The 27,149-nt window shown below is 41.1% G+C and overlaps 1 protein-coding gene across 1 annotated transcript; it reads right to left on the reverse strand.

The window, feature by feature from the left end:
- Window positions 1–1,492: 1,492 nt before the first annotated feature.
- On the reverse strand, window positions 1,493–22,706 carry paxip1 (PAX interacting (with transcription-activation domain) protein 1). Its single transcript, XM_020467225.2, has 20 exons — window positions 22,478–22,706; window positions 21,241–21,375; window positions 19,794–19,837; window positions 19,597–19,660; window positions 19,393–19,503; window positions 18,156–18,785; window positions 16,340–17,252; window positions 16,060–16,154; window positions 15,828–15,923; window positions 11,960–12,097; window positions 11,071–11,192; window positions 6,694–6,878; window positions 4,981–5,092; window positions 4,664–4,766; window positions 4,320–4,488; window positions 3,620–3,720; window positions 2,292–2,426; window positions 2,102–2,177; window positions 1,921–1,981; window positions 1,493–1,798 (listed from the first exon to the last, which is right to left on the reverse strand). The coding sequence occupies exons 1-20, from the start codon at window positions 22,556–22,558 to the stop codon at window positions 1,783–1,785; spliced, it is 3,387 nt and encodes a 1,128-aa protein (XP_020322814.1). The 5' UTR covers window positions 22,559–22,706; the 3' UTR covers window positions 1,493–1,782.
- Window positions 22,707–27,149: the final 4,443 nt, after the last annotated feature.

Here is a 27,149-nt window from a genome sequence, read left to right on the forward strand (position 1 = left end):
TATTTTTAACTTTGCATCGTTGGGAAGGGCTCGTAAGCACGCATTTCACATTAAAGTCTACACCAGTTGTATTTGGTGCATGTGACTAAAATGTATCTTTATTATGGAGTTGCAGGCAGTCTGGACAATGGAAAATAGCCGTCAGTGTTTGTTCTGGGGGGAGGGGGTCACAAGAACATTCAAAAGGCTCTATTTCATTACCTTTTCTTATCTAGGCAAGTCAGTTAAGAACAAAATCTTATTTTCAATGACGGCCTAGGAACAGTGGGTTAACTGCCTTGTTCAGAACGACAGATTTTTACCTTGTCAGCTCAGGGATTTGATCTTGCAACCTTTCGGTTGCTAGTCCAACACTCTAACCACTAGGCTACCTGCCACCCCTCTTCAAGGGTCATGGTAAACTATATGTTTTGGAACTGCTGCAATGCTTCATTACTGAACTGTACATTACATTCTTTTCTATTTAATTAATGAAAGTGGGTGCAATATAGTCTTTGTTCAAGTACAGTGGCTTTTCGCAATACATATTGAGAGAGAACTAATGGAAAGCTCTGGCATATATAGACATTAATTTTAGCTAAAACCTATTCATCATACTGTAGTAATGTTAATTTTTTTGATGCAATGGACTATGGATCTCTCCTCTTGCCCACCTGTCAGCAAATGTAACCTATATTTCTGCTAATACTGATTTGGTACGTCCTGTTTGATTATAGAGCTAGGTTTATTTTCTGATGACTATGAATCCCTGTACAGCACTAGATTTCTTAAAACCCAAGGGTCTCAAGAAAGAGGATCTCCTGTTCATAGTTACGTATGGATCCACTACAGTAGGCCTATCAAGGTTATTAGTAATACCTGTATGGGAAATTAAGGTTATTCAAAATATAGTTCTATAACGTCAGTAGAAGATAACAGCATTGTGCACATTACATAATATTTAATGACACAAAGCATATTTAGAAACCCAAAATGTTATCCACAATGCACCAACAATGACTTGGTTCCAGTTTTCCAAACTTCAACATCTTTGGTAACGTGATCAGCTCCCCAAAGTGTATCTGGCACACGACCTTGGATGAGGCACTAATTCAATTGTGTTTTTGAGGGCATCACCTCAGGCTATTCACCCACCAGAGGGGCCAAGAGATAACTCCAGGCACTTGTCTGACAGCAAGCAATTTTCAATCACCAGTAACTACTTTAATACTTCATTAACAATTAATTAAATCAAGTCTTTGAGGAATTATGTCTTAAAAGTAAGATCAAGAGTAGAGACCGTGTTCAATTTGGTAGTTTGGAAAAGTCTGGTATGACAGTAGAATTTGATCATTAAATTATGTTGCTTAGTGCAGTTTGGTTCAATACATGAAACAAACTCTGCTTCTTATGTTGTGATTGTAAAATGCCTCTCGGCATCAGAGTTTTGGCACTGTACCACGAATATCTAAATAGTGAAATTTGTGAGAATGCAAAGAAATTCTCAGATTCATTTTGACAACAAAGTTCTGATTTTATTCCAAAAGTGTTGAATAATTGCTGGAACATTTTGACAATACAATAAAACATGTTAAAATCCATAATTTAAACATTCAGTCCACAAAAATAACATAAATGTATGTATGTATTATTAACGGTTGTTACAAAAAGCTACAAAACGACCGATTATCTATCCACAGTGTACAAAATCTTGCAAAATATCAAGGGTAGTGTGACTGTACATTGCAACTTGTTTTTAGCCTTCCTTGCTGCCTCCTCATCTTCACCTTCTTGTCTTCGCCATCATGTGAATTTATATGTGAGATTGTTAAGGAAAGTGGTGAGCTGGGCTTTAACAGAAAAACAAAGTGGATATCACAATCAGAATCACTACAATCAATTGCCACGATCTTAAAACCCATGTTTTATTTAAAAGGATATGATTCATAATCCATGTTCTGTGTCAATACACCAGTCAATATAAACTCAGCATTGTGAGTGTCTGTTAGGAAGAAACAGGGGAGACAAGAAGTAGGTTAAGGGTAGAGTCAAAACAGGATGTCAAAACAATCGGCCACATCCAAAGCACATGCACATGTGTACATTTATAGGTTTCTCTTACCAATGTTCTTCAAGAAGTACTCTCTACAGAGATGAAGATCATTCTCACAGGATATGAGGATGATCTCAGCAAGGTTCTGAAAAGAACAGAAAACATTCCACGAGTTCAGTAATAGAACATCACCTCGGTCACATTCTTCCAAGTACACATTTATAACACAATGCTGTGACGACATGGAGAGGACCAGTACCTTGTTCTGCTTGTGCTCCATAATTTTGCGGAAGGAGGGCTGCTTGGGGAGCACCTTGCCTCCTGCGCTCTCTACAATGGCTTTCATAGTGATAAGGCTGGGACAGATCCCAGGGGTAATGTAGAAATACTTGCCCTAGAGAGGGAGAGAAAAACAGAAAGACATGTTTATGAGCCAGTTGGGTATCTAATGTAGGGCTGCAAGATATGGGCAAAAAATGTAATTGTGCTTTTTTTTAACCAAATATTGCGATTGCGATTTGACTTACACGGAGTGTACAAAACATTAGGAATACTACCATAATATTGAGTTGCACCCCGTTTGCCCTCAGAACAGACTCAATTCGTCAGGGCATGGACTACAGGGTGTCAAAAGTGTTCCACAGGGATGCTGGCTCATGTTGACTTCAATGCTTTCCACAATTGTGTCAAGTTGGCTGGATGTCATTTGGGTGGTGGACCATTCTTGATACACATGAGAAACTGTTGAGCGTGGAAAAAACCCAGCAGTGTTGCAGTTCTTGACACACTCAAACTGGTGTGCCTGGCACCTACTACCATACCCCATTCAAAGGCACTTAAATATTTTGTCTTGCCAATTCACACTCTAAATGGCACACAGACACAATTGTATCAAGGCTTAAAAATCCTTTAACCGGTCTCCTCCCCTTCATCTACACTGATTGTAGTGGATTTAACAAGAGCCATCAATAAGGGATCATAGCTTTCAGCTGGATTCCCCTGGTCAGTCTGTGTCATGGAAAGTTGTTCCTAATGTTTAGTACAGAGTAGCTCAAAACACTTGGGTGACTGTTGGAATCATGGAAATAGAGTGATTCATATTAAGAAGCAAAGTGGAAAGCACCATCGTGCTTGTTAGGAACAATCTGTTGACTGCACATGACAGAACAGCATGCAAACTTATAGTGACTAACAACCGGGCTAACAGCGGGGAGGTGGAACTGCGTTGCTTGAGTGACGGGTTGGGGCTTGGTGTGTGGGAAGTGTGGGAAGTGTGTGGGAAGGTGTGTGGGAAGCAGCCGCAAGAGAGGGAGAGGGATGACAAACATAGTAAACTACAAATGGACCTTACATGTGGCTGACTGGCGTTTCAAAATATTGCATGCAATATGGATATTGCACGTGTCAATATTGCGATTTTGATGTGAATTTGATTCATTGTGCAGCCCTAATCGAATGCATCCAATCAGACAAATTGACTCGATAACAATCTGATGACTCGACAGAACAAGTATATACACATTGGTGTCCACTGTCCAGGCAGATAGACATTGGGGATAGAATCCATAAGTGCATTGTTTCACTAACCTTGAAGAGTGGTGCAGTGTGGGCCCTCTTCAGTGACTCTTCCAGACTGAAGCCAAACAGCACCTCTGCCTCTGCATCTCTCAGCATGTAGTTCTGCTCATCTGAATAAACAAACACGTCCTATAAGAATACACATACTCTAACAAACAAACACATACTGTAGTCTAAAGCAGGGATCATCAACTAGATTCAGCCAAGGCATGATTTTCTTAAGCAGATGGTCAGTGGGACAGAACATAATTCCAAGTAATTTGTATTCTGCAAATTGACAGCAAGAAGTCAAAACAGATCATATTTAACTAAAACATAATAGTTTTATACCTTGCTTAGATTTGTATACGATCACACATACTGTATCTATCTATTATGCATGGGAATACTTTGGAACAGATTTCCTAAATTAATATCAGTGATTTGCTGGTGTTTTCACAGTCTTATGTTCAACAATAAAAACATTTTTATTTATTTGACTTTTGAAATAAAAATCACCCGCGGGCCAAATTCAGTCAGCGGGCCACCAGTTGGGGGACCCTACTCTGAAGAATGTACAAAACTCTAAAACCAAACACACTCATTCTAAGAACCCACATACACTCTACAAAGCTACACACAAAAAGTAAGTGATCACAACAGTGTCTCGCAACATGAAACTCCCTCACACAGATCTATTCTCTAATAACTGAATGCATATTTAACGTACCGACAAACTTCTGGCTCTTCCAGCTCTCTTCTAACCACTCAGGGGTGACGATGTGCTTGACGATTGACATGGCTGTGAGAAACTTCACCGTCCTCGTCACCTTGTTGGCCACCAGATGGGTGCACTTCTGAGCGCTCTCTGCAATCTCCCCTCCAAGGTTGTGCAGCCTCTGGATAGACAAAAGGAGACATCGGATGCATTGTTAGAGGCTGGTCTGTGAGTGCTGAGAATCAGAAGTCATCCTGTGATACGTTTTGAGAAATATTGGTGATTGATAACGATTATTATAGACAATGACTGTTTCCTGCAGACTCAGCTGTGCAGAGGCATAAAAAGGCATTTACCTTCATGAATTGTTGGACCTGTGTTGGCTCAAAGCCAGTAAAGAAAATGTACGGTGTCGACTCTGGTGGAAGCTTCTTGGTTGGGGATTGAATCTCCTCAAGTCTACAATTGAGAGAACATTTGGATCATTGGGTGAGAAACTTTAGGTAATTGCGTTGTATCCATATATACATACATACAAATAAATAAATAAATATATAAATTTAAAAACATTTTTGTAGAAACAAATATTTTTCCTAACACAAATTTTGCAGATTGACTAATTCAACATACTGTGCTACACAACACTGTGAAATTTAGAGTGATGGAGACTCACCTTGGCTTCTTATTTGGAGGCTGGGAGTTTGACTCAGACTGTCTCTGCTTCTGTTGCAGCTGCAATGCTGCCAACGCATCAGGTGAAACCTTCACAGGAGCCCGCCAAGCACCTAAAATCAAACGGAGAAAAATGTATATAATCCACACCTATGTGTAAGATTTTTGTCCATCACCCTCAATTTTTACAATTATTATTACCCATATACAGTGCATTCGGAAAGTATTCAGAGCCCTTGAATACCCCCCCCCCATATTTTGTTACAATAGTCTTATTCAAAAATTGATTATATTAACAAAAAATCTACACTCAATACCCAATTATCATCAAGAAAAAAATTGGTTTTTAGAAATTGTTGCAAATTTATATTTTAAAAAACTGAAATATCACATTTACATAAGTATTCAGATCATTTACTCTGTACTTTGTTGAAGCACCTTTTTGTGATTACATCCTTGAGCCTTCTTGGGTATGATGCCACAAGCTTGGCATACCTGTATTTGGGGAGTTTCTCCCATTCTTATCTGCAGATCCTCTCAAGCGCTGTCAAGTTAGATGAGGAGCGTCGCTGCACAGCTGTTTTCAAGCCTCTCCAGAGATGTTCGACTGGGTTCAAGTCCGGGCTCTGGCTGGGCTACTCAAGGACATTGAGACTTGTGCTGAAGCCACTCCTGCGTTGTCTTGGCTGTGTGCTCAGGCTCATTGTCCTCATTGGAAGGTGAACCTTCACCCCACTCTGAGGTCTGGAGCAGGTTTTCATCAAGGATTTCGCTATACTTTGCTCTGTTAATCTTTCCCTCGAGCCTGACTAGGCTTTCAGTCTGATGCTGCCACCACCATGCTTCACTGTAGGGGTGGTGTCAGGTTTCCTCCAGACGGGACTCTTGGCATTCACGTTAAAGTGTTCTATCTTCATCAGACCAGAAAATCTTGTTTCTTATGGTCAGAGTCCTTTAGGTGCATTTTGGCAAATGCCAAGTAGGCTGTCATGTGCCTTTTACTGAGTAGTGGCTTCCGTCTGGCAACTCTACTATAAAGGCCTTTGGTAGAGTGCTGCATATGTGGTTGTCCTTCTGGAAGATTCTCCCATCTCCACAGAGGAACTCCAGAGCTCTATGAGAGTGACCATTGGGTTCTTGGTTACAGCTCTAGGAAGATACTTGATGGTCCTAAACTTCTTCCATTTAAGAATGATTTAAGCCACTGTGTTCTTGGGGACCTTCAATGCTGCAGAAATGTTTTGGTACCCTTCCCCAGATAAACACAATCCTGTCTCGGAGCTCTACGGACAATTCCTTTGACCTCATGGCTTGGTTTTTGCTCTGAAATGCACTGTCAACTGTGGGACCTTATATAGACATTTGTGTGCCTTTCCAAATCATGTCCAATCAATTGAAGTTATAGAAACACCTCAAGGATGATCAATGGAACTAGGATGCACCTGAGCTCAATTATGAGTCCCATAACGAAGGGTCTGAATACTTATGTAATAAAATGTATCTGTTATTTAAATAAATTTGCAAAAATGTCTAAAAAGCTGTTTTTGCTTTGTCATTATGGGTTATTGTGTGTAGATTGATGAGGATTTCTTATTTTATTTCATCGTTTAGGCTGTAACGTAACAACATGTGGAAAAAGGTTAGGGTTCTGAATACTTTCCGAATGCGCTGTAAAGTCCCCTTGCCCCCACTGTAAGACTTCTGAACCCTGTACCCAGTAGGTTCTGAACCAGATGCTGGTTGGGGATGAGTGGTTCCTGCAGGTTGAAGTTGGAGTATCTGCTGTGCTGGATCTGCCGGAGAGCCTCAAAGTTCCCCAGGAGGATGTCACAGAGCCACTGGGCATTGACGCAGGGGATCCTCCACTCCTTGGCCTTCTCATACTTCAGACCACTGGGCCTGAGGAGACAGGGAGGGAGAGGGTTAACACAGGGGATTCCAACAGTCAAGTAAAACAGACATGATGCAGGCATAAAACACACACACACACACACACACACATGCATACAGTGGGGCAAAAACATATTTAGTCAGCCACCAATTGTGCATGTTCTCACACTTAAAAAGATGAGAGAGGCCTGTAATTTTCATCATAGGTACACTTCAACTATGACAGACAAAATGTGAAGGAAAGAAAATCCAGAAAATCATATTGTAGGATTTTTAATGAATTTATTTGCAAATTATGGTGGAAAATAAGTATTTGTTCAATAACATAAGTTTCTAAATACTGTTTTTTTAAAACATTTGTAAAAATTATTTTCACCTTTATTTAACCAGGTAGGCTAGTTGAGAACAAGTTCTCATTTGCAACTGCGACCTGGCCAAGATAAAGCATAGCAGTGTGAACAGACAACACAGAGTTACACATGGAGTAAACAATTAACAAGTCAATAACACAGTAGAGAAAAAAAAAGGGGGAGTCTATATACAGTGTGCAAAAGGCATGAGGAGGTAGGCGAATAATTAAAATTTTGCAGATTAATAACACTGGAGTGATAAATGATCAGATGGTCATGTACAGGTAGAGATATTGGTGTGCAAAAGAGCAGAAAAGTAAATAAATAAAAACAGTATGGGGATGAGGTAGGTAAAAATGGGTGGGCTATTTACCGATAGACTATGTACAGCTGCAGCGATCGGTTAACTGCTCAGATAGCAGATGTTTGAAGTTGGTGAGGGAGATAAGTCTCCAACTTCAGCGATTTTTGCAATTCGTTCCAGTCACAGGCAGCAGAGAACTGGAACGAAAGGCGGCCAAATGAGGTGTTGGCTTTAGGGATGATCAGTGAGATACACCTGCTGGAGCGCGTGCTACGGATGGGTGTTGCCATCGTGACCAGTGAACTGAGATAAGGCGGAGCTTTACCTAGCATGGACTTGTAGATGACCTGGAGCCAGTGGGTCTGGCGACGAATATGTAGCGAGGACCAGCCGACTAGAGCATACAAGTCGCAGTGGTGGGTGGTATAAGGTGCTTTAGTGACAAAGCAGATTGCACTGTGATAAACTGCATCCAGTTTGCTGAGTAGAGTGTTGGAAGCAATTTTGTAGATGACATCGCCGAAGTCGAGGATCGGTAGGATAGTCAGTTTTACTAGGGTAAGTTTGGCGGCGTGAGTGAAGGAGGCTTTGTTGCGGAATAGAAAGCCGATTCTTGATTTGATTTTCGATTGGAGATGTTTGATATGAGTCTGGAAGGAGAGTTTACAGTCTAGCCAGACACCTAGGTACTTATAGATGTTCCGACCTTGAATATGTGGACCGTCCAGGGTGGTGATGCTGGTCAGGCGTGCGGGTGCAGGCAGCGAACGGTTGAAAAGCATGCATTTGATTTTACTAGCGTTTAAGAGCAGTTGGAGGCCACGGAAGGAGTGTTGTATGGCATTGAAGCTCGTTTGGAGGTTAGATAGCACAGTGTCCAAGGACGGGCCGGAAGCATATAGAATGGTGTCGTCTGCGTAGAGGTGGATCGGGGAATCGCCCGCAGCAAGAGCAACATCATTGATATATACAGAGAAAAGAGTCGGCCCGAGGATTGAACCCTGTAGAGACTGCCAGAGGACCGGACAGCATGCCCTCCGATTTGACACACTAAACTCTGTCTGCAAAGTAATTGGTGAACCAGGCAAGGCAGTCATCCGAAAAACCGAGGCTACTGAGTCTGTCGATAAGAATATGGTGATTGACGGAGTCGAAAGCCTTGGCAAGGTCGATGAAGCGAAAGCCTTGGCAAGGTCGATGAAGACGGCTGCACAGTACTGTCTTTTATCGATGGCGGTTATGATATCGTTTAGTACCTTGAGCGTGGCTGAGGTGCACCCGTGACCGGCTCGGAAACCAGATTGCACAGCGGAGAAGGTACGGTGGGATTCGAGATGGTCAGTGACCTGTTTGTTGACTTGGCTTTCGAAGACCTTAGATAGGCAGGGCAGGATGGATAGAGGTCTGTAACAGTTTGGGTCCAGGGTGTCTCCCCCTTTGAAGAGGGGGATGACTGCAGCAGCTTTCCAATCCTTGGGGATCTCAGACGATATGAAAGAGAGGTTGAACAGGCTGGTAATAGGGGTTGCGACAATGCCGGCGGATAGTTTCAGAAATAGAGGGTCCAGATTGTCAAGCCCAGCTGATTTGTACAGATCCAGGTTTTGCAGCTCTTTCAGAACATCTGCTATCTGGATTTGGGTAAAGGAGAACCTGGAGAGGCTTGGGCGAGTAGCTGCGGGGGGGGGGGGGGGGGCGGAGCTGTTGGCTGAGGTTGGAGTAGCCAGGCGGAAGGCATGGCCAGCTGTTGAGAAATGCTTGTTGAAGTTTTCGATAATCATGGATTTATCGGTGGTGACCGTGTTACCTAGCCTCAGTGCAGTGGGAAGCTGGGAGGAGGTGCTCTTGTTCTCCATGGACTTTACAGTGTCCCAGAACTTTTTGGAGTTGGAGCTACAGGATGCAAACTTCTGCCTCAAGAAGCTGGCCTTAGCTTCCCTGACTGACTGCGTGTATTGGTTCCTGACTTCCCTGAACAGTTGCATATCGCGGGGACTATTCAATGCTATTGCAGTCCGCCACAGGATATTTTTGTGCTGGTCGAGGGCAGTCTTATATACCCTTTGTTGGCAATAACAGAGGTCAAACGTTTTCTGTAAGTCTTCACAAGGTTTTCACACACTGTTGCTGGTATCTTGGCCCATTCCTCCATGCAGATCTCCTGTAGAGCAGTGATGTTTTGGGGCTGTTGCTGGGTAACACGGACTTTCAACTCCCTCCAAAGATTTTCTATGGGGTTGAGATCTGGAGACTGGCTAGGCCACTCCAGGACCTTGAAATGCTTCTTACGAAGCCACTCCTTCGTTGCCCAGGCAGGGTGTTTGGGATCATTGTCATGCTGAAAGACCCAGCCACGTTTCATCTTCAATGCCCTTGCTGATGGAAGGTTTTCACTCAAAATCTCACGATACATGGCCCCATTCATTCTTTCCTTTACACGGATCAGTTGTCCTGGTCCCTTTGCAGAAAAACAGCCCCAAAGCATGATGTTTCCACCCCCATGCTTCACAGTTGGTATGGTGGTCTTTGGATGCAACTCAGCATTCTTTGTCCTCCAAACAGGACGAGTTATATATACCAAAGGTATATTTTGGTTTCAACTGACCATATGACATTCTCCCAATCTTCTTCTGGATCATCCAAATGCTCTCTAGCAAACTTCAGACAGGCCTGGACATGTACTGGCTTAAGCAGGGGGACACGTCTGGCACTGCAGGATTTGAGTCCCTGGCGGCGTAGTGTGTTACTGATGGTAGGCTTTGTTACTTTGGTCCCAGCTCTCTGCAGGTCATTCACTAGGTCCCCCCGTGTGGTTCTGGGATTTTTGCTCACCGTTCTTGAGATCATTTTGAACCCACGGGGGGAGATCTTGCGTGGAGCCCCAGATTAAAGGAGATTATCAGTGGTCTTGTATGTCTTTTATTTCCTAATAATTGCTCCCCCAGTTGATTTCTTCAAACCAAGCTGCTTACCTATTGCAGATTCAGTCTTCCCAGCCTGGTGCAGGTATACCATTTTGTTTCTGGTGTCCTTTGACAGCTCTTTGGTCTTGGCCATAGTGGAGTTTGGAGTGTGACTGTTTGAGGTTGTGGACAGGTGTCTTTTATACTGATAACAAGTTCAAACAGGTGCCATTAATACAGGTAACGAATGGAGGACAGAGGAGCCTCTTAATAAAGAAGAAGTTACAGGTCCGTGAGAGCCAGAAATCTTGCTTGTTTGTAGGTGACCAAATACTTATTTTCCACCATAATTTGCAAATAAATTCTTAAAAATCCTACAATGTGATTTTCTGGATGTTTTTCTCTCATTTTGTCTGTCATAGTTGAAGTGTACCTATGATGAAAATTACAGGCCTCTCATCTTTTTAAGTGGGAGAACTTGCACAATTAGTGGCTGACTAAATATGTTTTTGCCCCACTGTATATATAAAACCTGCAACCCATCCACACAAATTCTGAACATGATTACACCAATAACTTGACTGTGTCTACAACATTTACATGCCATTCTAAATAGGTGAAAGCATATCAATATCTTCTCGTACTCTTTACAGATGAGCACGGTGTTGCTACGACAGAGGTAGCCTGTGTATCTGGCTCCTGCCAGATAGGCCATTAGCTTCAGGTCATCACGGTCTGAGTCCACAAAGCCAGTCACAGAGATGATCTGAGGAGGAACGAATGTTAGGAACGTCAATGGACTTACTATTGAAGCTATGAACTCTACTTCTGAGCTATTCATTACATAGGCCTAGTTCTCCTTGGAATTGTAGTCATTACCTCATCATATACCAATGCAAAATGTATGATTGTACCCATGGGTGTAATGCTGCCGGAGCAACGCTCTGCCACTTCTCAGAATGCAATGGTGCTCATTTAATAAAGTTGAAGTGGAATCAACAGGACTCAACAGAACGTGCCACTGGGCAAAATATGTGCTTTGACAAACAAAACACAGGGAGGCTGTAGCTTGTGAACTCCATCTGCTCTAAAGTGCCCTCAAACAGTAGGTTATGTACACATCAATCAAGAAGATCTGAAAGCATGTACCCATGAAACTGATTTAGATTCAAATGGTTGGCATACAGCTTGGACGTTTCATCCGTAAAACGTGAAGAATTGTCATCCACGATTGACAGAGATGGTGCCCTTTATTTTTTGGTGTTGGTAGGCCTAATTTGGTGTTTGAGGGTATTAAAAATGGAAACATTTATTTGAGCTAATTTGGAGGATGCATTTTATACATATTTTTAAATGATATCAGGTCTATTCAATAGGCTACATGTCGGAATAAACTTTGATTGTGAAATTAGGGGGGGTGGGGATAGCACACCACTGATTGTACCGTTGTTCAAAATAAAAACAAATGAAAGCAGTTCCCAACCCATGTTAGATGTTTTGAATGTGGCGAGATAAAGAGGAAGTGATGCGTACGTGTTGTGAGCAGGGCTTCGCTCCAGGTGGGAAGGCGAAGGGGAGGTGTAGGGTTCTGTGGGGAGGAACCATCTTCTTTTTTTTCAGGATTGTGTTCAACCAGTGGGCAGTGACACAGCGTCTCCCCTCCCGTAGGGCCTGAGGTACAGCAACAAGAGATGACCTTTAAAACCTAATATAACAGACACACACTAAAGTCCTGCACGGATCCGTTTTTTGGAGACACATCTGCCCCGGCCACATCAATTTCGAGCCCCACCCAATATACCCTACATCAGGACTGATTTTTCTCGTAACCCAACACACCCGCATAGAATAGTTCTGAGAGCCGATCCGTGACCCACCAAAATAACATAATAAAAATGGTTCATTAATTGAATAGAAGGCTGTTATTCCCCTTCCCTGGCCTGTATGAATTCATTTGTCTGCATGTCTATTCAACATTTGGATAAAAGGAAACCATGCCATGAATTAAGAACAATATATTTTTTTTTTCACAATGAGATGCGGCACATAGACGACTCAAATCCCTCTGGAACAAAAGGGCCTTCTATTTAGCCTTCTTAGCTGACATAACAAAACCTTTACATTCAACATTGTTTAGATAATAAAATTGTTTAATTGAAACTTAAACAATTCCCAGAATCGAATATAGGATGCAAAAATACATTTATTTAGTAGGTTATCCTCACAACTTTTACCAGGCACACTGGTTTAAACTTGATATGGCCTGTGTAAATCAGTGATTCCCAAACTGTGGGGTTCCCCCCACCACAAAAGAAATGTACTCAGTCCGGCATTAAACTTACTCTTGAAAGTTGTCATAGTAGAAAGCACAAGGTGCAATTTCAAAATTGGGTAGTGCATCATCAGTTCCTCTTGTCATGTAAGTAATGACTGACCTTAGAGAGCCATGTATAACTTGTCTATCAACTAGCCCATGTCAGCTAATGTTTTTTTCTTTTCTTTGCCCATAGATAGTTGTAATTTCGTTCTCACTCAAATATCAAATGAACACACATTAGACATGGCAAAATGTATAGAATTGCAAGATAACTTTGCAGTTTTAAAACAAATTATCTTTGCACCCCATGACAAAATGTGTAGAATTGCAGGAAATAAGCACAGAATGTTCCCTAATGCTGGAAGGTGTGAAAAAGTTTGGGAACCCCTGGTCTAAATTAACAAAAGCCTGAATTAATGTGCTAATAAACTGAATTAGCCTATTGTAAAGAAATACCTGCTTGCACTTTTTGCAGGCGGTGTATCCATCTACCAGGTTGTTGTTCTTGTCCACAATGATCCTTCCAAACCAAACCAGGGATTTCCCCCGAGCAGCACCTATTTTCCCAATTCTGAATTTCAGAACCTTTTTATTCTCTGGTTACGTTTGCCCTTTTCATGTGAGCTAGACTATCCATGGAAAGTAGGCCTAAACTTGGCAATGTATTCTCACATGAGGGGATGAAACATAAGTTTCAGCCCCACACAAATAATGGACAGTTCCACTGCATGCATGGCTGGTAGCCTATAGGTCTGCCTCACCACTCACAGAATGGAACTCACAACCCAGTGCAACACAACAAGCTCCTGGGTTTGTAAAAAAATAAATAATAATCTTGATTTAAAATGTTTCTGACCCGCAGAATAATTGTTCTGAACCACGAGCCGACCCGCAGGTTGAAATAATGCTTTCATTTAGAGGTCGACCGATTAATCGGAATGGTCGATTAATTAGGGCCGATTTCAAGCTTTCATAACAATCGGTAATCAGCATTTTTGGACACCGATCATGGCCGATTACATTGCACTCCACGAGGAGACTGCGTGGCAGGCTGACTACCTGTTATGCGAGTGCAGCAAGGAGCCAAGGTAAGGTGCTAGCTAGCATTAAACGTATCTTATAAAAAACAATCAAACATAATCACTAGTTAACTACACATGGTTGATGATATTACTAGTTTATCTAGCGTATCCTGCGTTGCATATAATCGATGCGGTGCCTGTTAATTTATCATTGAATCATAGCCTACTTCGCCAAATGGGTGATTTAACAAGTGCATTCGCAAAAAAAGCACTGTTGTTGCACCAATGTGTACCTAACCATAAACATCAACGCCTTTCTTATTCCCAGGTAAGAAGTTTTAGGTTATTATAGGACTATTTCTCTCTATACCATTTGTATTTCATATACCTTTCACTATTGGCTGTTCTTATAGGCACTATAGTACTGCCAGTGTAACAGTATAGCTTCCGTCCCTCTCCTCGCCCCTACCTGGGCTCGAACCAGGAACACATCAACAACAGCCTCCCTCTAAGCATCGTTACCCATCTCTCCACAAAAGCCGAGGCCCTTGCAGAGCAAGGAGAACAACTACTCCAAGTCTCAGAGTGAGTGATGTTTGAAACGCTATTAGCGCGCACCCCGCTAACTAGCTAGCCATTTCACATCGGTTACACGAGCCTAATCTCGGGAGTTGATAGGCTTGAAGTTAGAAACAGTGCAATGCTTGAAGCACAGCGAAGAGCTGCTGGCAAATGCCCGAAAGTGCTGTTTGAATGAATGCTTACGAGCCTGCTGCTGCCTACCAACGCTCAGTCAGACTGCTCTATCAAATATCAAATCATAGACTTAATTATAACATAATAACACACAGAAATACGAGCCTTAGGTCATTAATATGGTCAAATCCAGAAACTGTCATTTCAAAAATAAAAGGTTTATTCTTTCAGTGAAATACGAAACCGTTCCGTATTTTATCTAACGGGTGGCATCCATAAGTCTAAATATTCCTGTTACATTGCACAACCTTCAATGTTATGTCATAATTATGCAAAATTCTGGCAAATTAGTTCGCAACGAGCCAGGTGGCCTAAACTGCTGCATATACCCTGACTCTGTGTGCAATGAACGCAATTTCCCTAGTTTAATATTGCCTGGTAATATGAATTTATTTTAAGTAAATATGCAGTTTTAAAATATATACTTCTGTGCATTGATTTTAAGAAAGACATTGATGTTTATGGTTAGGTACATTCATGCAACGATTATACTTTTTTCCCCCGCAAATGCGCTTTTGTTAAATCATCCCCTGTTTAGCGAAGTTGGCTGTCTTTGTTAGGAAGAGATAGTCTTCACAGTTCGCATTGAGCCAGGCAGCCCAAACAGCTGTATATACCCTGACTCTGTTGCACAGAAAGCAAGAGAAGTGACAATTTCCCTAGTTAAAATAAATTAATGTTAGCAGGCAATATTAACTAAATATGCAGGTTTAAAAATATACACTTGTGTATTAGGAATATTGAAGACTCATGTTAAAAGGAACCACCAGCTTTCAAATGTTCTCATGTTCTGAGCAAGGAACTTAAATGTTAGCTTTTTTACATGGCACATATTGCACTTTTACTTTCTCCTCCAACACTTTGTTTTTGCATTATTTAAACCAAATTGAACATGTTTCATTATTTATTTGAGGCTAAATTATATTAAGTTAAAATAAAAGTGTTCATTCAGTATTGTTGTAATTGTTATTATTACAAATAAATACATAAATAAATAAAATACATTTTTTTAAATGAATTAATTAATTTAAATAAAAACATTTAAAAATTTAATTAATAAATTAAATACTTTTTTTAAAAAAAATCATCCGATTAAGTCGGTATCGGCTTTTTTGGGTCCTCCAATATATCGGTATCGGCGTTGAAAAATCATAATCGGTCTATCTCTACTTTCATTCCACCCGCCAGCTGTTTTTTTTTGCGGGTCAACCACGGGTATCCGACCCGATGCAGGACTCTAACACACACACACTTGTCCTTCAAACAAGCCTTTAGCTGAGATGAAAAACTCTTTAGTGATGCTTACCTGGACATACATGCTGCTAACTTGAGTTTCACAGAGCAGGTGAGTACAGCGGTTGTTGAGAGAGGAGTCCACAATTCCACCATAGGCCTGGATAATCTGTGATTCACAAAATACAACTCAGCAATGCAAGGGGAAAAACAGTAGTTGAAAAAATGCAGTTATATCGAATGCTGTTTGCTAAGACACAAGATAAAGATAAGTCCAAGAAAATAATGAATGTTTTTTTTCTTACTCTCTTCCACGTAGCAAGGAGCTGCTTGTCTGCCATCTGCTCTGGGTAGTCAGCAACAGCAAACACACAGCCCACCAAGAAGCCATCTTCAGGAACTACAGCAGCAAACAGAACAATGTTTAGTTAGTCAAACAAATCAGAACTATAACCATTAAAAACAGCATGATGACCATTGGATGTATATCATCTGATCACGATTGTTTTCTTTATGTATTTTGATGACTTTTTGTAATGACCTGAAACTGAAATTGAAACCTCAATTGTGTCTTAGAGAACTTACTCTCCTGTCCTGGCTCGTGGCCAAACAGCTGGTGCACTTGAGGCGGCTGGAGCTGAGGCTGTAGTGACCCTTGCTGCTGCTGCGGCTGCTGGAGTGGCTGCTGGCTTGGATGCTGCTGCATCGACTGCTGCTGGCTCTTCAGATGCTGCTGCTGCTGCTGTTGTTGCTGGAGCTGCTGCATGTGCTGCTGCTGCATCTGTTGCTGCAGGAAATGCTGCTGCTGCTGCTGTTGGAGGTGTTGTTGATGGAGTTGCTGTTGCTGCTGGTTCTGCTGCTGTTGCTGCTGCTGCTGTTGCTGCTGCAGCTGTTGCTGGAGCCTGTGCTGCTGGAACTGCTGTAGCTGCTGTTGTAAAGCATGCTGCTGCTGCTGGAGCTGCTGCTGCTGCTGCATTGGTGACCGCAGGAGCTGCTGCGGTCGTAGTTGTTGCTGCGAGAATGCATGTTGTGGTTGTTGTTGTTGTTGTTGCTGGGTGAAGATCTGTTGTTGGTGGATCTGCTGTTGCTGTGGCTGCTGCTGGATGAACTGATGTGCTTGTTGTTGTGGCAACTGAGGAGGGAAACCTGGCTGAGGAACCTGTGGCTGCTGCTGCTGTTGTTGTTGCTGCTGCTGGTGGTGCAACTGCATGAGTTGCTGTGGTGGGAGATGCTGCAGCATGGGGTGCTGCTGCTGTGGCAGCTGCTGAGGTGGGTGTTGTTGTTGTGGCTGTTGTTGTTGTTGTTGTGGCTGTTGTTGGGGGACCTGATGAGACTGCTGCTGCAGTAACTGCTGCTGTGCTTCGGCTGTGAGCTGCTGCTGACCTTGGGGCTTCGCTTGGTTGAACAGGAGCGGGTTGGGTTGGGCGTTGGGCTGGCCCTGGTTCGTTTGCTGCTGCTGCTCTAATGTCTTCGTTGAGGCAGAGAGACTCTGTAGGATCTGCGGTAAGAAACCAAACAAATGTTGACATTTTATCAATGACATCAACTTTTTCAGTTGATGGCATTGCACCAATACTTTGCCGCTATGTGACCTTAATGACCTGACCTGTGTCCCATATGTACCTGCATTCCATATAGAACCAGGCTAATAATGACTCGCCATATTTTAAATTAGCATGCCCTTGTGTTCTTAGATTGATTTGGATAGATTTCACCAGAGTTTTTAAAAAGTAATGGCCCGGACATAAAATTCTACTGAGTATTTACATTATTTTTTACCTTTATTTAACTAGGCAAGTCAGTTAAGAATATATTCTTATTTACAATGACGAGTGGGTTACTGCCTTGTAACTGCCATGTTCAGGGGCAGAACAACAGATTTTTACCTTGTCAGCTCGGGGATTCGATACAGAAACCTTTCGGTTGCTGGTCCTACGCTCTAACCACTAGGCTACCTGCCACCCTCTCTGTAACTAGAACAACAGTACTTGCTTTGAAAACTATATTCTTCCCACAAATGCATTTTGAGCAACGGTCATATGCTTCTATGCTTATTAGAATCCATCCCTCTCTCCTCCATGAGCACAGTAGGGAGAGGGAGTGAGAGTGGCTCGCTCACACAGCAGACGACAGCGAAACAGGGGCAGGCAGATACTTTCATATGGTTTATATTTGGTCAAATGCACATAATGGTTTGAAAAAATCATGATAACAGCATTTTTTAAAGCAAGTTGTTATCCAAAAAATGACGTGACCAACTCCATAAAAAAATTGCCAATTAAAATGGTTGCAAATGCGAGAGTTCTGGTCGCCGTTTCGAACCCTGATTTCACACCACTACTGCAAAAGAAACCAAGCAAGAAAGAAAGCCTGAGTGAACGCCAAAGAACGGTGTTCTTACGTGTGCAACGTTGGGGGGCCTTGTGGTCTGCTGGATGTCAGAGTTGTTGGTGATGTTCCGAAGTGTCCTGGCCGCTGGGCTCCAGCCTGCCATGCCCTCTGTCCTCTCTGCCCCCGGCTGGGCAGCACTGGGTACTAGGGCAGCCCGGGCTTCTGATGGCCCTGCACTGCCTGGCACAGGGGGAACACTGGCACAGAGGTTGATCAGGCCAGAGTCCTTCACTGGCTGCAGTCTGCGTTTGGGACCCAGGGGCGGCCCGGTCATCTCCGCTGGGGTCCAGTTCAGGTTCCGCTCCTCCTTCTCCGTGGAAGAGTCATCCGAGTCATCAAACATGAGTTCGTCTCGTCGCTCGGCTTTGGGCGAGATCCCTCCTCGGCCACTAGCAGGGGAGTCATCTCTTGATGAGGGGCTGGATCTCCGGGACCTGGGGCCTGGGCGCCTGCGGCCTGGAGGGCTGTAGCTGCCCTCAGAGCGCGACTCGTACTCGCTCTCCTCATCCTCCTCCTGGTAGGTCAGCCGGGGGTGGTACGGAGCCTCGTCCTTCCTACTCTTGTCCAATGCGGAGTGTGTGATCCACTCCGGCGTGACAATTTTGATGCCGCTGTGCTTCAGGGCAACCTCATACTTTTCCTGGAAAACACAATTCACGGTGTGAATGTACAGACATAATACGTTTCAGGTGTATGATGTTCTTTCGGTGTACTGTAAAAATGTGTGTTTTGGTATCATCTGACCAACATAGCACAGCTATCAAGATCTTGAGATGAATTGTTTCATTAGAATACAACCTGAAGTAACACAAAGACATGTTGTGTTCAGGCATTTCTCAGTGGCCAAGCAAAGACTAGACACTAGACAGCCTATGGGCAGGCTCTACCTCCTGGTGCCTGAGCATAAAGACAGCAGTAAAACAAGACATCCCCTTCCTGCAATAACCATCAGACAGACCAGTGCCAAAGCAAGACTTATAAAATGTTCAACACAAGCAAGGCCTCAGCAGGCACCTCAATAGAGCCTAAAAATAGTAACATGCCGACATTATTTTTCAAAAGACTGTTCCAATTCACCAATTTGTCCATTTTCTCCAAAATGGGTGAACACTTTAAATCGTGTTTTCCCCCCCATATTTTCTTGTGAATCGGAAGAGCATTGAAATAATTTTACATTAGAAAAACACAAACACCATACAAGAATGACAAAACTTAATATGGCAAGAATAGTACTGAAAAATAATTACCCCTTTTGGCTCTGGAACAATCAGGTGAGTACATTTCTTGTTTAGGTTGAGTTGACAGTCACCACCATAAAAAGTGATCAAGGCCCAAAGAGTGTTCAGATCTTCTGGTAGCTAAACAAAGAAATGCATGAGAAAGATCTTTACATGATATAAAATACTTATCCTAATAAATCCATAAAACAATATATACGTAAAAGTACATACTTTAGGGAGACATGCCGTGACACCGAAGAATATTTGTCCTGACTCTGGGGAGAAACCGGTAACTCTGAATTATCTTATGTTAAGAAAGTCATTCAACTCAAATGTTCAGCTACTCGTTCAGCTAAAGTGTTACCGTTAAAATATAATTCACAAACATCAATCAATTGTTCATGAAATTCATTTCTATGAAAAGATACGGTAGCAGGTCTCCACATCTGACAGACAAAGTCACCCAAGACGGCTGAAAAACAAGGAAAACGGAGTTTAAAACGGTTGAACTTTTCCCCTTCACACCAAGGCTCTAGGTTTTTTTGTGAATTGTCTACATAAAGGGATATACAGGTACCTGCCAAAATAAAGGAAACACTTGAGTAAATGAGGGATAAAGTAGATTGAAAGCAGGTGCTTCCACACAGGTGTGGTTCCTGAGAAATAAGCCATTAACAGCCTATCATGCTTAGGGTAGGGTAATGTATCAAAATGCCCAGTTGCCCATTATTTTGGATGCCATAACTAGAAGAGATCACAGTGACAGTGGTGTAAAGTACTTCAGTAAAAATACTTTAAAGTATTACTTAAGTAGGTTTTGGGGGTATCTGTACATTACTATTCATATTTTTGACAACTTTTACTTCACTACATTCCTAAAGAAAATGATGTACTTTATACTCCATACATTTTTCCTGACACCCAAAAGTACTCGTTACATTTTGACAAGAAAATGGTCCAATTCACACTCTTATCAAGATAACATCCCTGGTCATCCCTACTGCCTCAGATCTGGCAGACCCACTAAACACAAATGCTTTGTTTGTAAATTAGTGTGCCCCTGGCTATCAGTCAATAAAAATGTAAAATACAATTGTGCCATCTGATTTGCTTAATATAAGGAATTTGAAATTGTTTATACTTTTACTTTTGATACTTAAGTACATTTTAACAATCCCATTTACTTTAGATACTTAAGTATATTTTAAACCAAATACTTTTAAGACTTTTTCTCAAGTAGTATTTTACTGGGTGACTTTCACTTGAGTCATTTTCTATTAAGGTATCTTTTACTTTTACTCAAGTATGACAATTGAGTTCTTCTTCCACCACTGCTTAATGACTTTGAAAGAGGGGTCTCAAAGGAGCATAGATGGTTTAAAGGGTGAAGGGAGATACATAGTCAGTTGTACAACAATACATTCAACTGAAATATGTATTCCGCATTTAACCAGATCTCAACCCAATAGAACACTTATGGGAGATTCTGGAGTGGCACCTGAGACAGCTTTCCCACCACCATCAACAAAAAAACCTGGGGTGTAATCATTAGCCAAACAGTTGCAAAACATAACTAAAACGAGAGTTTCTATTGGACAAATTCAGGTCGGTCTCTCCCCGTTTCATTCCATTGACTTCCGTTAAAGAAACGTTTTGCAACCGAATCTGCATAATGAATACGCCCCAAATTATGGAATTTCTTGTGGGAAAATGATGTTGTGTCCCTCCAATATACTTCCAGACACTTGTAGAATCTATGCCAAGGCTCATTGAAGCTGTTCTGGCAGGTTGTGGTGGTCCAACGCACTATTAAAACATGTTATGTTGGTGTTTCCTTTATTTTGGCAGTTATCCATGTATAATTCACACCCTTACCTTGACAACTGGAAGGTCAAAGACCTCTCGTGACTCCCCAACCTCTGGGTTATCTCCATCCTCTGCTATAATGTGTGTAGCCAAGGCATTGTATGAGACCTCCTTGCCTTTCCCTGCTTTCAGCAGCTGGACAACCTAAAGTGCACATGAAATCACACCAATGAAATAAAACAGAACACCTGGGGGTCGAATGAACCAGTTATATGCACATAATCAAATCAAAACGTATTTGCATAATACAACAGTGAAATGCTTACGTACAAGCCCTTAACCAACAATGCAGTTTTACAACAACAAAAAGTGTTAAGAAAGTATTTAATAAAATCAACTTCTGTAAAAAATAAATATGATAAATGATATGATAAATGTGTACAATTCCAACCAAAGTGTGATAAGAAAAGGCAGTAGGCATCAAAGACGTTATTCATCAATCATGGGGTGGCCTGTATACTTAAGAAATTGACGTTATCAATGAGCAGTAGAAGATACTGTTGATTATTAGCTAGCTAGTAAGTGACAAAAATATGCACGGTATAGGCCAAATCAATCTCAGTGGGATAGATTATTTGAAACATAGTTTGAAGGAACAATTTTAAAATGTTCGTGATGTATTTAACTAGGCATATACATCGTATGTACACGATAAATCAGTTTATAAACACAGGCGCGTAAATTAAAGGCATTATTTGGCAGGAAGTTGCCACTTGCATCTCTACAATGGCGGATTTGTCCTCGCATATGCGCAATGACAGGCGCACAATTCAGCAAACCGACGATGGGCTTTCACCTCAATATTATTGTAACGACCCTGGGTTTATCAATCCATCTCGTTCTAGCTATGGTAATCCATACATATACAATGCAAAACATGCCAAATGTATATTTACTGTATTACTAGTTGCGTTGCAAAATTGGATAACCAAGTCATAGGAATGCCAGAATACTGGTTGGCTAACCTGCACTCGTAGAAAACTGGCTAGCTAGCTAAGCATCCAACTGGCTACGGTCGCTAACGTCAACAAACTAACCTCCTCTGGATCAATGACAACTTCATATATATTTGTAAAACGCAATGAATGTATTAGTTTATACACCAAATCTGCAAACAATACGGGTTACAAAAGGGAAATGGAAACACTGGCCGTTAGCGTTTCGCTATGCTAACCGGCTAGTGCGGTAAACGTCATTGCTTCGCTAGGTTAGCTAGCTAGCTGTATGTCAACAGTGATAGCTTTACCTTTTGGTCAATGTCCCCGACCACGTAAAATTTAACATCTTTAAAGAGATCCTCCGGGACCTTCGGTTCTTCATCCGACATTATTATCCATAAAATGCTAATCACGATATGTAAAACAAAATCAATAAAAAGTCAAAAGACATAAAAAAGTTATTCCCCTCAAGGCAACACACTAGCGCCAAATCTCACTGAGCGCGCCTGTACCAGAGCGTGACGATAAAGGGGGTGGAACGGAATAACATTGTTTCATTTATGTATTGTTTCTCAGATATAGTGATGTATTGTGTAATACATATTTATTATATTCATTACTAAATGCATCGCCTTACATTCAACAGACCTCTACAAACATTTATCAAATAGAAATGCTACCCCACAACAATTTGAAACATGGAACGTCTATGGGAGGAGTTAAGTAATGACGCAAGGTGGAAAAGCCATGCTGAAGTGCCAAAATACTGATCGGTGCAAAGGGCAGGTACAAACGGGAGGGGGTATTTTCTTAACTAACTTTATTGAACGTTAAACAGGGATCTCTTTACCAGCTACAGAAAATAGGTATAATGCACAGATATAATAATGCAGGTAATAGAAGCTTGAGGTCATTAATGAACTCTGTTAAAAGCTGGAGATGCCCCAGGGGTCTGGGCCACTGGCCCCCAAAAGCAAAACTGTCCTCATGTCAGGCAGCTCCTATGCTCTTAGAAAAAATGGTTCCAAATTGTTATTTGGCTGTCCCCAGAAGAGAACTCTTTTGGGTTCCATGTAAAGGGTTCTACATGGAACCTGAAATGGTTCTTCAAAGGCTTCTCCTATGGGGACAGCCAACAAACCCTTTTAGGTTCAAGATAGCACCCTTTTTCTAAAAGTGTAGACAGGGCTTGAAGCAGATATTGGCCTAGTGATGGTGGCCTTTAATTTAGCCTAGCAGTGGAAGAGCAGGGAAAGCGCCATATTATCAGACTGTAGCAGACACAATTTATTATTTAATGAGGCAAGTCATGCAAACAAAGACAGATCATACTGTAAGTGTGGCCATGCAGACTTTTTAAATGGCCTCTCCTCCCCATGAAAATGTATAGAAATGGTACTATATTCATGTTTATGGGTGATAACGTGTATGTTTGATTAAGGATTGTGACTGCTAACATCTACTATAGGCCTGATAAAGATTCATTTTCTATCATCTTGAGATTGTAGCATGTTTTTCCCTTATGTTACAGACACATGTAATTCACCTATTCGAAGATCTCATCTACTATGGAATTCATTCCTCCACGGTTCTTAGTTAATTGGCCTAATTGCTTCATTAATTAGAAGGTGTCAAATTGAAGTGCTATCAAACCGACCATAGCAGGGGTGTGTATGATATATCCATAGTGAATTATGGACATCAGTGTGAAAAGACCTTGACAAACTCTGAAATGCATCCAATTAAAGCCATAATCGGATCACTTCACTGACAGCTACATTACGTATGAGAATGTGGCCTTGTGACCTCAGAGTTACAATTTGACATCCTTGATCTGGAGCTTTTGACAAGGTGAAGCAGTTTGATTTAAGTCAATTTTACCCATATGAGCATATTGTCTTTCTCCTTTACAGGTATAGCATGCTCAAGAGGATTATATTAATCCAGCATGACTATCAAGGTCACCCGCGAGCACATTGGTGTAATGCCATTTAATAAATTATGAATTGTGACCATTATGGCTATATGATTTCATGACAGGGAGTCCATCATGAAGCCACAGCTAACAAACTGTGCCGAGGTCCTTGGAAACATTTTGGACAGAGAAAATGATTCAAATTTTGAACATTAGAAACATCTGATCCTTCATAGAGCACATACATTTAAAACAATGTTGGGTTACTGATTCTCTGGTTCCATAGGCTACTCTCTATGAGGTACATTTGGGTGAACTTTCCATTTAATAATACACCTTATTCTGAATCCACTGAATGTTTTTACCAGGACTCAAAATGACACACAGCATCACAAGTAGACCTTGTAGTCTATTTTTTAAATTTTAGTTATTAATTTGAATTACACTGAGACATTCATCTTCTCACTAACAGGACTGCCACCAGGCTCACCAGCAGCAACCATCCTGTATCAGTCCCTTCCCTTCTGAGGCAGCATCCTACATAGTCCTGGTGGGGGACTGACAGTCAGCCTTCCGCCCAGAGATTTCTGGGAGCAGGGCCAACTTTTCCTCCCTGGATAGATTCCATGGTAACCATTTTGTTTCTTATCCCCAGCTGTGCCTCAGGTTGTGAAGATGATTGTGTTCCATCCAAGAATCGTGGATCACATGTAGCCTATGTTGATAATTTTGTAATGACAATTATTACTTATATTGATATATTTACATAACAGATTGTTAGGGCAATTACCATAAACCAGTTCTTGTGTTTATCATGTTTACATGTTTAAACAAATCTGATAAGTCTTAGTTTTCTTAGATTACAGTTGGAAAATCAACTGAAATAAATGATTTTAAAAGTATTTAATAAAATCCCATGTGCATCCAAAATATCCTAACGCAAATGTACCACTAGATGGAACTGTTTACACTTTCTCTAATACGCTAGTAATTTACAACCACTCAGGACAATGCAAAGAAGAGACCCCTGCTGGAAAGATACAACATTCACTATGAATTGTTTTGCCTCTGAACAGAAATTTAAGAGCTTCTTTCTAAGTGAGAGCTGTGAATGAAATCACAGAAAATCACTCACACAAACATGTGCATTGTGCACACACTTCAAGGCACTTTCAAACAGTTTGTAGGGCAAATAGGTCAAACCACCAACTTTTATGGTACAGTATACCTACTGTACTGTTGAAAGTTCAATATGGGGGTAACATCAATTCAATTATGAACATATTCTCTAAAGTAATAGTGAGCAGATCATCAGGGCTATTACATTTTAATAACATTCTGTTAATTGAAAACCTGAAAATGACCTGCTGGAGCAAAAGGGAAAGAGCCAACATGTCTAATAAAATATCCCTGGGGTCCATATACAGTAGTACTTACACAGAGATTCAATCAGCAAGCTCAGATTAAAAAAGGGAGCAACACATTTTTAATTAGGGCATTGTTCCCCGATATTCTATCAGAACTACTATTTGGTTGATGAAATAACACCACTAAAGTACTGTAAAGGAGATGGCTTCTCAATGTTATTTTATATTAGGTCAAGGTCATAAGGTTATCAATGCATATTCGTTTATGAGACGTTATTGAAAACACTCATATGAGTTATTACATGTTATTTAATGGTCAATTATGATGCTGAATAACCAAGCCAGATACACCTAGCACAACACACTAGTGGTTTGAGTCTTTGAAAATATCAATATGTCTAACTAAGCCAGTGCCTTTTGTGATTTCCTTTTTAGAACTGAGTACAGTATAGGCTATTGTTCACCAGTATCGGCTATGTTTACCATTCATACTGACAGAGATTGTCAAATACTATTTAACATAAAGCAAAAGCATTTACTGCACTTTGACTGAATAAAGTTTTGCACAAAAGTTCTCACATTTCTGCTTTCCACCCTTTTCATCTTCCCTTGTCTCTCCAGCTCTGAGAAAGAGTGAAGATCTTAATGAGGTATTCTTCAAATCTATGCTACATGAATATGACGAAATGCATTATAATGAGAAGTATCTATTCTGTCAAATCCAATGTCACATATATGCCATCAAAAGATGTCATACAACAGTGGGAGCATGCCATAATGTATTATACACTCACGACTGAATAAAGTCCACCTTTTATACTTTTTAATATACATATTTGTACAGGGCTAAATTAGTGTACATGACTAAATGAGGGTAAAATCATATATTATAATGGATGATTGATACATTTTCTATATGATTATCAATGAACTTAATACATCATTGATTACTGAAGACAAGCAAAAGTCAACTAAATTCCTATTATGCACATGCAAAAACACATGGCTGGAATCATTAGCTCTTTAAATGGTGACATAAACTATGATGGGGAAAATGCCATCAGGATTAAGACAACTTTGCTTAGCATTTTCAATTGGTCCTAAATTGCACTGCTGGTGTCAGTTAAATTCCAGTAAATGTAATTAAAGATGCAATTCTTTATATTTCTATAGGCCTATAATCATGTATCAAGCTATTTCACTGAAACACGCTATTATTTCTTTCCTGAACTGACCGAAATTAAAACACAATGGACCAAAACCCTTTTTCCCCGCTGTAGCCTGATATAGGCTATAGTTGCTGCAACCATGGTCACCAAAAAGTAGAGGAAAAGGCTGGGGTTGGGTTGACTGGAGAAATCCAAACGGGCTCAGTTTTCAAACGCCTATTCAGCTGGGATTTATCCACGCCAGGGCGATCGGGGGGATTAACCAGTAATTAAACCCCATAAACAATCGTCCCATTGGCCTTTTCAACGTCTTGTTGAAGGAGACTTGGTCACTTTGCACATAAAGGAAAGTGCGGACAGAGGGAGGGACAGTTTAGATCAATGATCTATAAGTAAATAGCAAGCACATCCTAAAGTATTTCAAATGTCATTTATCCAATAAATTACATGTTTATAGAAAATTATACATTTAAATGACACGTAGGCTATACATTAAAATGAAAATACTGACAGCAATCAGTTGAGTTCA

The sequence above is a fragment of the Oncorhynchus kisutch genome, linkage group LG30 (assembly GCF_002021735.2).
Source record: "Oncorhynchus kisutch isolate 150728-3 linkage group LG30, Okis_V2, whole genome shotgun sequence".
In the NCBI taxonomy this organism is placed as follows: Eukaryota; Metazoa; Chordata; class Actinopteri; order Salmoniformes; family Salmonidae; genus Oncorhynchus; species Oncorhynchus kisutch.